Source organism: Scyliorhinus canicula, chromosome 20 (assembly GCF_902713615.1).
Source record: "Scyliorhinus canicula chromosome 20, sScyCan1.1, whole genome shotgun sequence".
Lineage (NCBI taxonomy): Eukaryota > Metazoa > Chordata > Chondrichthyes > Carcharhiniformes > Scyliorhinidae > Scyliorhinus > Scyliorhinus canicula.
In genome coordinates this window covers 10,264,336-10,276,949 of record NC_052165.1, presented here as the reverse complement: position 1 = coordinate 10,276,949, position 12,614 = coordinate 10,264,336, and the positions used below count along the sequence as shown (strand labels likewise).

General features: G+C 44.8%; 1 protein-coding gene across 1 annotated transcript in view; it reads right to left on the bottom strand.

Annotated features, from left to right (window-relative positions):
• mdfic (MyoD family inhibitor domain containing) overlaps window positions 1–12,614 on the bottom strand; it is a 76,005-nt gene that overhangs the window by 45,510 nt on the left and 17,881 nt on the right. Inside the window, exon 3 of the mRNA XM_038780970.1 lies at window positions 11,181–11,315. Coding sequence (XP_038636898.1) covers window positions 11,181–11,315 — 135 coding nt within the window. The remainder of the gene's footprint in view (window positions 1–11,180; window positions 11,316–12,614) is intronic.

Sequence of the window (12,614 nt, the reverse complement as noted above, 5' to 3'; positions counted from 1 at the left end):
ACTTGTGTCACATTCACTTTTTTGCACCACAGATAAGCTTTTAAATTAATTTCACAAATATCTGTTTTATAGGTGCGGTCCACCAAAATTCACTGCACAAAGATTTTTTTTTAAATGAGCGGACACAGCTATAGCCACTTACGGCACAAATTTTGTGAGAACAAGAAAATGGTTCGAAGACTCCAGCTACAAGATGGAAGAGTTCCGAGACTATTAGAAAAATGCTAGAAATAATATTTGTGGAAGAAATGCTGAGGTTGTGGTTTCTTGGCAATAAGTTTCTCTCTCGAGTTCAGAGAACTCTTCAGCTCCTGCTGGAGATAACAAACACAGAAGTCAATTATCCATTGTTCTCCAGAAGCCCTCGTTATCTATATCACATAGCTCCTTCAAGCACAGGCCTTCAAGTCAATGTGTCAGGGCCTGATAAGATGGGAGCATGCACCCACTTATCCAAACAAACGGGGTAGCACAGTGGTTAGCACAGTTGCTTCACAGCTCTAGGGTCCCAGGTTTGATTCCCGGCTTGGGTCGCTGTCTGTGCGGAGTCTGCACGTTCTCCCTGTGTCTGTGTGGGTTTCCTCCGGCTGCTCCGGTTTCCTCCCACTGTCTAAAGATGTGCAGATTAGGTGGATTGGCTATGTTAAAGAGTCCCGAGTGTCCAAAAAAGGATAGGTGGGGTTACGGGGATAGGGTGGAGGTGTGGGGATAGGGTGGAGGTGTGGGCTTGGTTAGGGTGCTCTTTCCAAGGGCCGGTGCAGACTCGATGTGCCGAATGGCCTCCTTCGGCACTGTAAAGTCTATGATCTCTGAAATGGACAAAATGTTCCTACGTAGGGTAAGGGGAGAAACTCTTCGCATTGGCAAGATTCAGCTTAACATCCTGATTAGGTCAAAGGCAAGGAAGCCTTCTGGCAGGCAGCAGAGAACAGGTCATTTAATCCATTGGATCCGGTACTTGTAAACCTTCTCGCTTGTCAAGGGTCATAGAACATACAATGCAGAAGGAGGCCATTCCACCCATCAAGTCTGCACTGACCCACTTAAGCCCTCACTTGCACCCTATCCCCACAATCAAATAATCCCTCTTAACCTTTTTGGACACTAAGGGTAATTTTGCATGACCAATCCACCTAACCTGCACGTCTTTGGCCTGTGGGAGGAAACCGGAGCACCCGGAGGAAACCCACGCAGACAGGGGGAGAACGTGCAGATTCCACACAGGCAGTGACCCAGCGGGGAATTGAACCTGGGACCCTAGCACTGTGAAGCCACAGTGCTATCCACTTGTGCTACCATGCTGCCCTCTCTCTTCAGATTGTGATGGAACTATATCGTCTCAGTAAACCCCTTTAAACTAAACCTCTTGCTACTCTTCAACACTTGAATAATCTGTCAACCAAACAACTCTTACAGTAATGATCAAGTGCCCAATTAACACTAAACAAATAGCACGATCAACTGCAACATGCATAATTCTTTTGCAATTGCTTCAAAATAATTTCATTTAAAAAGCTGCACTGTAAGGGGTTGGGGGGTAGAACACTAGAACATAGAACATGCCACTCAGTAAACTAGAAAAATTAGGGGAGTAGTCCATTCTACAAGATGTTTTGAATGTTTCAGAATAGTTTAATTAAACCCATCACTGTAATTTTCCCCTCGCACAGATGTAAATGTCTCTGGTGAGTATCGCTGTGAACAATTCCATAATCAAAATTCTAATGGTCCTAGAAGTGCGGAGGCAGGTCTGGACTTTGTACAATACTGCCAAACAAATGACAGTGAGTCAGCAGGCCATTTTACACAGTCACTGAATTTTTTTTTCTGGCCTGCACTGGGAGAGATGTAAATTAGGCTTGCCCTGTCACCCATTTTGTACCATCTCACAAAGAACTGCCCTGTTGCCTTACCTATGAAAAAGCATCACTGACAGCTGCAATGTCATTTAGAATTTGCAGCTAAACAAGAGCCACGGTTTTGACAGAATGGTCGCAAGGCCAGGTAAAGGCAGCAGACTTCCCTTCCCTAATGCACATTAGTGAACCCAATGGATTTTTACGACGATCAACAATGGTGTCACGGTCATCATTAGACTTTTATTTCCAGATTTTTATTGAATTTAAATTTCACCATCTGCAGTGGCGGGATTTGAACCTGGGTTCCCCAGAGCATGGGCTGGATTCTCCGCAACCCCGTGCCGAAATCGCAGCCGACGCCAGGTCGGAGAATCCAGTTTGACAGTGTAATTGGGCCCGGCGCAGGTTCGGTGATTCTCCGGGCATCGCCGCGGAGTACGCCACGCGGCCGTGGGCCCATTGGCAGAGGCCAGCTCAGAAAACCTCTGCTCCTGACCGTCCAAGTTCCCGACAGCGTGGAACTAACCACCTATGCTGGCATGGCGGCTGCGGACTCCCTGGTCGAGGGCGGGCGTACCAGAGACCAGGGGGGCTTGTGGGTGGCTGCTGATTAAATGAGCAGGGTTAGAGGCTCGGGCGCGTGGCCAATCGGGGTGTTTTTTTTTGTCTGGCTCCGCGGTCAGAGTCCGCCATGGAGCACAGCGCGGCCGCTGGAGGTCACCGTTGTGCGCATGCGCGGCCTCTGACCTGGATCTGCGGGGGCCCGTATCTGCAGCAAAAACTGTGAGATTCACTCCGGGTCCCTGCTAACCCACTGCAGGGCATTGAATTCCCGTACCAGCCTCCCCGGACAGGCGCCGTAATGTGGCGACTAGGGAATTTTCACAGTAACTTCATTGAAGCCTACTCGTGACAATAAGCGATTTTCATTTTTCATTTCATTTCAATTCGTCCAACTTTTTCCAAAGAATTTCGGGAATAAAACTCCATCGTTTTTACGCCGGCATGGGAACAGAGTCTCATTTTGGGAGAATCCAGCCCCAAGTCTCTGGTTTACTAGTCAATACCACTATGCCACCACCTCCCCATAGAAGAAAACTTTCCAAGGAAAGTCAAGTCTAAATACACTTTTAACAATGCGTCAAATGGGCGCCGCGGGTTTGCGTATGTGCGCTGCGAGCGGCCCGCATACGCGGTAGCGTCCTTCTCCAAGGCGGCCCCGACGCAACATGGTGTAGGGCTACAGGGGCCAGCGCAGGGTAACAGAGACCCCCACCACGAGAGGTGGGCCCGCCGATCGGTAGGCCCTGATCGCGGGCCAGGCCACGGTGGAGGCCCCCCCCTAGGGTCGGACACACCACCCCCCACCACCAGGCCGCCCCCGACAGGATGGATGCCGAGGTCCCGCCAGGTAAGACCAGATGTGAACGGCACCGGCAGGACTCAGGTTTTTTTGGGCTGCCACTCGCCCCATCCCGGGCGGAGAATCGCTGGCGGGGGCCAGAGAGAGCGGCCCCCGATCGCGGCAGTGCCAATCGCCCCGATTCTCCGGTAACCGGTGTTGGGGCGGCGTCATGCAAATCGCGCTCAGCCCAGCGATTCTCCGACCCGCCATGGGCTGAGAGAATCCTGCCTAGAATGTTTCAATAAGATCACCTCTCAATCTTCTAAACTCCAATGGATAAAGGGCCAATCTGACCAACCTTTCCATATAAGATACCCCTCCCCAATAACAGGTATCGGTTGAGTGTCGGATTTCAACAACACCCTGTACAACTCTAGCACAACATTCCTACATCTGTAATAAAAAGCAGAAAATGCTGGAAAGACTCAGCAGGTCTGGCAGAATCTTTGGAGAGAGAATCAAAGAATTTACAGTGCAGAAGGTCACTTGGCCCATCGAGTCTGCATCGGCCCTTGGAAGGAGCACCCACTTAAACCCACCCCATCCCTGTAACCCAGTGACACCACCTAACCTTTTTGGAGACTAAGGACAATTTAACATGGCCTATCCACCTGATCTGCACATCTTTGGACTGTGGGAGGAAACCAGAGCACCCGGAAGAAACCCACGAACACACGGGGAGAACGTGCACACTCCGCACAGATAGTGAACCAAGAGGGAATCGAACCTGGGACCCTGGAGCTGTGAAGCAACAGTACTAACCACTGTGCTACCGCGCCATCCCAGAAACAGAGTGCCAACCTCCGCCACCTCCTACCGTCTCTCCTCCTCACTCCCACAACTACTCATTGGTCGGCTGACCCCTGCCCAACATAATGAGAACCCCCCAATGGAGTTTCATGGAAGACCCACCACTGGCAGGTTGGCAATGCCAGGCCAACTCCCTCACTACTTTTGGAAACCAATGGTGATTCCCGGCAGCATCACGTCACGCCGGCGGGGTGGGGATATCTGAGGACACCGGAAGCAACGGCGTTAAGCCGCTTCTGAATATTAAACAGCATACAAATGAATGTTAATCGGGTTCACCCTCTCGCTGGGCACGAACCTGGTTCAGTTGCCGGCGCGGAGGGTGGGGGAAGATCTCAAACGGAGATCTCGCTGCTGCAAATCCCATCATGGCCGTCTCGCGGGAGTTTGCGGTCATAACGGGATTTCCACCTGCGCTGATCGGGCCCAGGAAGTTTAACCCACTGTTATTGTTTCATCCAAAACCACAACTTCTCCTTCACAAAAGCCACTCGTCTTCCTTCGTCCTTTCTCACCATCATCCCACATGTAATTTTCCATTCTTCTCAGCGCAGTGGCACAGTGGTTAGCCAGGGACCCATGTTCAATTCCAGCCTTGGGTGACTGTGTGGAGTTTGCACGTTCACCCAGTGTCTGTGTAGATTTTCTCTGGGTGCTCTGGTTTCCTCCTACAGTCCAAAGATGTTTTGGTTAGGTGGATTGGCCAGGATAAAAATTACCCTCGAGTATATCACAGGAAATGCAGTGCAGAAGAGGCCCTTCGGCCCATCAAGCCTGCACCGACACATGTAAAGTACATGTCCTATCTACCTAATCTCATTTGCCAGCACTTAGCCCATAGCCTTGAATTTAATGATGCGCTAACTAGGTGCTTAATTTTAAACAGATGAGAGGCAACCCAGCTCTACCACCCTCAGGCAGCACATTCCAGACCGTCACCATCCTCTGCATAAACAACGTTTTTTCCTCACATGCCCCTAAATCTCCTGCTCCTCACCTTGAACCTGTGTCACCTCGTAACTGACCATTCAGCCAAGGGGAACAGCTGCTCTCTATCCACCCTGTCCATGCCCCTTGATGAGACCATCAATTCACGCGACACGTGGTTAGAAGCGCACAGTGGTTTTAATCGTCTTACAACAGAGCCTGCCTGTGACGAGATGAACTCTAGATGAACTGGCAGGCAGGCTCACAACAGCAACCTTTATACTTCCGGTTAGGGGGAGGGGCCATGGGCGGAGCCACAGGTGGAGCCCAGTACAAGCTCATCTCCCCTATGGGTAGAGCCGCGCAACTACACATGATCTAGTACAAGGTACAGGCTCAACACATGTTGTACAATACAGTGTAGATTATTAGTGTTTATAATTCACCACACCCCTCAATCTTGTACACCTCGAACAGGTCGCCCCCTCAATCTTCTCTGCTCCAACGAAAACAACCTAAGCCTGTCCAACCTCTCCTCATAACTTAATGTTCCATCCCAGATAACATCCTCGTGAATCATCTCTGCATCCCTTCCAGTGCAATCACATCCTTCCTATAATGTGGCGACCAGAACTGCACACAGGACTCCAGGTATGGCCTCACCAAAGCTCTGTAAAAACTCCAACATGACCTCCCTGCTTTTGTAATCTATGCCTTGATTGATAAAGGCATGTGTCCCATAAGCCTTTTTCACCTGCCTTTCTGCCTTCAAAGATCTATGGACAAACACGCCAAGGTCTCTTCGTTCCTCAGAACTTCCCAGTGTCCTGCCATTCGTTGACTATGTTACAACCCACACGGGGTATCGACTATCAGATTCCCCGCGACCTCATCAGAGTATGAACTTCCCCGTGAAAGGAGCAGGGCTTCAACCTTACCAAGGAAAGCCTGTTGGGTACAAAAGCCCTAGCCTAAATGTAGTTCAGGGTGGGAGAGCTCTCCAGAGAGTGCAGAAGAGTAGTTGTATATTTCCTTAAATCTAGTTTTGCCTCCAAACATCCATTTCCTTGTGATCACTCTGCTCAAGTCCAATTGAATATTTCCTTGTCAAATTTCTCCTTCCAATGTGTGTCACCTCATACTTTACAGGGTTAAGTAGGTCAGGTCAGGTAGGGTTGGGGGGGGGGGGGCAAGATAGGGTGCGCTTTCAGAGGTGCGGTGCAGACCCGATGGGCCAAATGGCCTCCTTAGGCACTGTAGGGTTTCTATGGTTCCTCCTATGGTTCTCCTAGCTCATTTCACATCATGATAACTGCCTGAGTATAACCCTCTGAAAATTCCTTCTGTCAAAATCCTTCAATCCAACATCCATCCTATTCATCGGATCATGGGTGAACTTGGTCCTTTGACGTGTTCGCCAATTGCAATTCTAGTTTTCTGATCCTTCTTATTCCAACCTTTCTGTGGTGTTTGAAACAGTCGATCAAACCACAATCCCCCAAACCATCTCTCATGCTTCCATGAGGAACTGCCCTTGCATGGGTTCATTCCCCCCTGTCCACTACACATTGCCAGCAATGGCTTTTCTGCTCACCTCCACGTGGGCACCCCATTCATAGCAGCCCATCCTTGGCAACTTTTATGTTTTTCTTTTTATGTGATTCTGGCCATTGAGATATTAGCTACAAACAAACGGAGATAGCTTTCTGATTTGTAGTAGCAGAACCAGGGGGGACACCCTCCTGCCAGCAGCAGAGTGAGGAACTAAATGCAATAAGCTTCATGGACATGAAAAATTAACCTAACATTTGGATCGTAAGCACCTCAGTTGTAGCCATAACATTTGATGTTAACAGGCTTTTTAAACTACCGCAGGCCTTGAAAACCTGCAGCAGCTGGTTTACTGTCTTGAAGCTCCAAACCAGAGGAGTAGATATAAAATTATTGTAACTAAACTGACCCATAATACACCCACAGAAATCAGAGCGGCGTCAGCACCAGTGACATCTGGTATGAGTCATTCTCATCCTGCCACATTTCCGGCAGGATTTCCATCCTCGCGGAAAATACAGACGTTTGTATCAGCACACTAAAGAAAATGCAGCACCTTTTGATCCCAAGCTTTTGATACTGGTGGCGGCTGCGATTACAAATGTCACAGCTTCGCAAACAAATCAACGTTTGATCTAATGGAGGTTCTCCTCCCTCTGAATCAAGAGGTAGTGGATGCATGTCATGGATGGATTTTGAGGATATACTCTAGGCTGACAGTTTGGTGTGATACTGAGGGGGTGCTACACAGCTGTAGGCAGTGCATTTTGGATGAGATATTAAACTGAGATTTATAATGGCTCTTTCCCTTGCCTCCCAGACCAAAGGTTTATCCCTCAATCAGCATTTTCAAAGACAAAATGATTGGTTATTTACCTCGTTGCTGTCTATCCAAGTGCAAATTGGTTGCTGTATTTGCTTTAAAAATAACAGCAACTCTACCTCAGCACTTCTTTAGCTACAAACTACTTTGGAATGCAAAATATATATGCATTTCTTTAACTACATGATAAATATTTTTTAAAGATTCACACTTAACTTTGCACAAAACCAATTAAAAAAAACTCTTCATATTAAATTATACGTGGTGTAAAACTCTACAGACCATAAACTCATACAATACAAACAAATGTCTGCTCAGATTTTCTGCCCAAATCATTCAACACTCAAGTCAGAAAACTTCAAAACACGAGAAAAAAATTAGACAAAAATAAATAAAAATAACTAAATAACATCAAAACTTTCAATGCACACACACCGAGATGTCAAAATTGTTCAATAGGAATAGGACCACAAAAAAAAATTTGTTATGCATTTTGGGTCATCCTTTCGACAAAAATAAATCATTTTCTGGTTTCTGGGAGAGAAAAGGAGATCCCAAAAAATGGAGACTTAAAGAATGCCTATCTCCAATTTGAATTGACAATTTATCAAAGGATTCAGTGTGGTGAATATAGAAAATTGCTATATGCATTGTATTATATAGCTGTTGCAATAAATATTCTTATAAATTCTAGTTTAACATAAAGGCAGCTGGAGTGCCTGCAAGAGATGCAATTGAGAGGTCATAAAATGGGATAATCATTCATATTCACTTGTTGATCTGCATAGGTAATGGACTTCTTTAATTATAGGAAGAAGGTTCCCTGGGGTTTAGATAATTGAGGGGTTGTGTTAAGCCTTAATAAGATGGTTATAAGGCATTTAGTGGGATAGAGATGATGTAATTAATGGGAGGAGCCAGGTCTGTAGCAAGCAGTTTAGCTCATACTCTGCCAAAGACAGAAGGACTTTCAAGATGTGCCTGGAAAGAGTCTCTCTCCTTTGCTGAAAGGAATTATCTGCATAGAGGATGACAAGTATCTCTGTGTTTGCTAACTTTATTTACAAATGGCTTTGACCTGTAAAGCGCTGTGCTTAATTGGAGAGAGAAAGGTCTAAGTGTTTAACTGTTAATTGTAAGCTATTTTTGTGATGTTAACCTAGTTGGTCCTGTGTTAAGAATAAAGTTTTGTTTAATATGAAAGATCCCCGTTTGTCAGTGGAATTACTCCCGAGGGTGAAGTATCCTTTCCTCACAGTTTACAAATTGCAAAATTGTTGGGGTTTCTCATCGAGTGCCTGGACTAATCAGTCTGAACGTGAATTTGAATAATTCTGTATCTGTGTCTTAATCAACCTGAAATATTCTGAATGTGACTCTGAATCATTCTGGATGTGAATGTTAATCAAACTGTATGTATCAAAATTTACGAAAATTATACTTGGCTCATTGGGGAGCAAAGGTCAGGAGCTTCAATTCTGAACAGGCTTTTGCGCACATGCAGGCTGGAGCGAGCTGTACATGCCGAGAGCTGCAATTTACATGCGTAGTGTTGCATTACGATTTTATTACTCTTTGTCTAGCCGAGTTGTTGAAATATAGATGTAGTCTTCCAGGTGGTGACAAAATAATCTAATGAGTAATATGAATTAAATTAGCGAGTTATTTTTACTTCAATACTGAACTAGTAAACAAACAAATAACTATGGATTAAACTATCAAATAAGATAATGCTATATACCAAGATCTGTTAACTTCTTCTCTCGAGCTGTTTCCCTTCTGTACTCTCCACACTCCTAACACATTCTCCTTAGGAAAGAGCGGGAAAATCTTTTTATAGGTCTTGGTAGTGTGGCCATCTAGTGATCATTTGCCTGTACTTGTTTAACATTATTTGATCATGTATTACTACATCAAGATCACTACACGGAGTTCTGAAAAACAGCTTGAAAAACCAGGTCAGGTGACCAGGAACAGAGCACCATGGAAATCTAGAGTCCCAGGTAGGGGACTGGGAAAAGTACCTGAGCGACAGGGGGCAGGGAGAGGTCCAAAACAAGTGTCAGAAAGGGGAAAGGAACAGGAAACGGTTCCAGTTCAGTTTTTTTTAAAAAGCAGAGAAGCATACTCCGAACAGGAGGAGAGCTGCAGGGTGCAGACTTTAAGTGAAGAATGAAGACAAAAGGTTAGTGCCTTCATGCTGCAGACAATTGGGGTCAATCTACTCCTTTTATGTAGCTCGGTCCTGCTTGGCTCGGACAAAGAACTGAAGTTGTGCTTCTGAGTTGGCACTAGAGTGCCTCATTGGAACCCAGGGGAATGGAAAAGCAGGAGACGAGATTTAAAACCCTTGTTGCTGCCATCAGAGATGGATCGACTTGTGAAGAGAATCTCAAGGTTAGATCTTTGAAGGGGAAGAATGGAATCCCTTGTGAGAGACACAGAATTTCACTGATTGGTGGACTCAGCAGTGTAACAGACACCTGGGCGATTTGTTGAGAAATCCACGGAATCTCTCTCGGTTACGTCTAGGATTTGTTGAGTAGGATGGTGTGTTCAACGACGGTTTACTTGTTAATTCACGGGTACCCGATATCAACTCTAAATGTTAGAGTACAAAATAAATAATTGACTGGAGCTTTCCAGCCATGCACGCCAGCTGGATCCTCCCATCCCTCTGATGGCGCACGCCCACCAGAGATTTTCCAGCAGCGAGGGGAGCATTCAACGGGAAACCCCGTTGACAAGGGAAACTCCTGCCGAATGCAAATTGTTTCATCTTTCTGACCTTGTAAAGTTTATTTTTTTTTCCTGTTTGTTCAAAACTAAACCAGTGGAATCTTATGGTTTGTTTACTGAGCAAATGTCTTGAATCCCAAAATTGGGTCTACTTTTAACAAAGCTTTGTTGGTCCCTAACAGGATCTTGCACAAGAACCCGGGGGTTTGGCTTTGGATCGTGACACGTTTCGGTTCAGGCACTGGCCCCACTGCTGGTTGGACATTTCTGATCCACACCTAAAACAGGCCTTAGTTACCTTGAATATGTGTACACTTGTTGTGAGACCGCTTTACAAAGTTAGTTTTCCATGAATGTTGGAGGTCAAGAGCACAGCTGATCACATAACTCTTCACATTTTTTGGTCCTCAATTGGTTTAAAAAAAAACCCGAAATAAACACTTTTTCCAAGGAGTGTTTTCCAGAACTTGCTTATAAAGTAATTTTAATGACAACCGATTTAGGTAGATTCAAGAGCAAAAAGAGACGAAAAGTGTCACATATTTTGATTAAAAATAGTGCTTTCCATGTTGAAAGATACCATCAGTACAAATTTTCTTTCTACAATTAATAATGGAAAATGAAATTCGTAAACCTGGATTGTTCTAAACTTAAGCTGTCGTGCCACGTCAAATTGCGTATACAGTGGGCCACCAATGAATATGTACCAAAACCATTCCACCAACAGTGAGGTCTTTGTTCTTCAAAACAAAGGCAACAAATCTGCAATGCAAATACCACTGCGCGCACACACAAGTTTGACAATATGCATGATAAAGAAAAAAGAGCAATCCTGGTTCAGCAATACCTTGGCACTTGCAAGACTGTTAATACACTCAGACAGCCATCATTCTGTTAAAGCAATTCCGTTGACTCATGTTACTTTACTGACATTATCACATTTGACACAAGTTAACTGTATGTCAATATTGCCACTATCTGTAATTGTGGTATTATTGTAATACTGTCAGACAGCAATTTGTACCAGAATGCACTACATTAGTCAAAAGACCTTCCAAGCACTTACTTCTGATGAGGTCACCAGTAGTGTCATTCACCAGGGTTGATGGGTGCTCTGCATCCTGATGTATGGCCCAGTTACCTGGTGAAGGTAAGGCCTCCTGCTGTGCAACTTCTCTCCCCTCCTCATGTTTACTGGTATCTGAAAGAGGCAATCAATCAACGTTTACTCCGGCTGTCCAATGACTAAAAACACGTAAAAGATTTGTGAACATGTCATTTCCTTTATTCTGGCCATATCAGGGATTTCTCAAACATTTAGGAGCAAAATCATATCGCTCATTATTCTTCCTGCCAAAACAGACAATTTCACATTTACCCACATTATACTCCTTTTGCCATAACTTTGCCCACTCGCCTAACTTATCAATGCCCTTTTGTGGCCTATGTCCTCTTTTCATAACTTACTTTCCTAATTATCAGCACATTTAGCCACCGTACATTCAGTTCCTTCATCCAAGTCATTGATACAAATTGTAAAAGGCTAAAATCCCAACGCACTGCTTACATCTTGCCAACCAGAAAATGAGCCATATATGCCTTCTTTCTGCTTCCTGCCAGCCAGCCAATCTTCAATCCATGCCAATATGTTACCCCCCCCCTGCATTATGGGCTTTTATTTTCCAAAATAACCTGTGATATGGCTTCTTATCAAATGCCTAAAAATCTAAGTACAATCTTATTGGTTCCCTTTTAACCACAGCACATGTTACTTCTTTGAAGAGCTCCAATAAATGGATTAAACATGATTTCACTTTCACAAAACCATGCTGACTCTTCCCAATTGCCTTGAATTTGTTTTTTTAAATGCCCTGCTATAGCATCTTTAATAACAGTTCATATTTTCTTATGACAGACGTTAAGCTAACCAGCTTGTCGTTTCTTGCTTTCTGTCCCCCTCCCTTATTGAGTAAAAAAGAGTCACATTAGTTATTTTCCAATCTAATGGAACGTTCCCTGAATTTAGTGAATTTGGGAAAACTAAAACTAATGCATCAACTATCTCATTGGCCCTTTCTTTTAAGGCCCTTTGATGAATTACTTCAGGACCCTGGGATCTGTACATCACTGGTGATTGTCATTTTCTAGAGTACCTCGCTTTCCGATTCCTGACTTACACCCACTTTTAGGATGTTTCTTGCATCTTCAGTAGTGAAGACTGGCACAAAAAACAGTTCAATTAATCTGCCATCTCCTTATTTGCCATTATTAACTCCCCAGACTCACTTTCTGTAGGACCAACACTCAATTTGTTAACACTTCTTTTTTATGTATCTATGGAAATTCCTATGACCTGCTTTTATATTTCTAACTAGCTTTCTTTCATACTGTCATTAACTTTTTTAGTTAAACACGATCAGTGTGTCCTCCCCATGGAAGGTTCCTTGTTGGAATGCAATTGTTCTGCGTATCCTGAAATATCCCTTCAAATGTCTGCCAC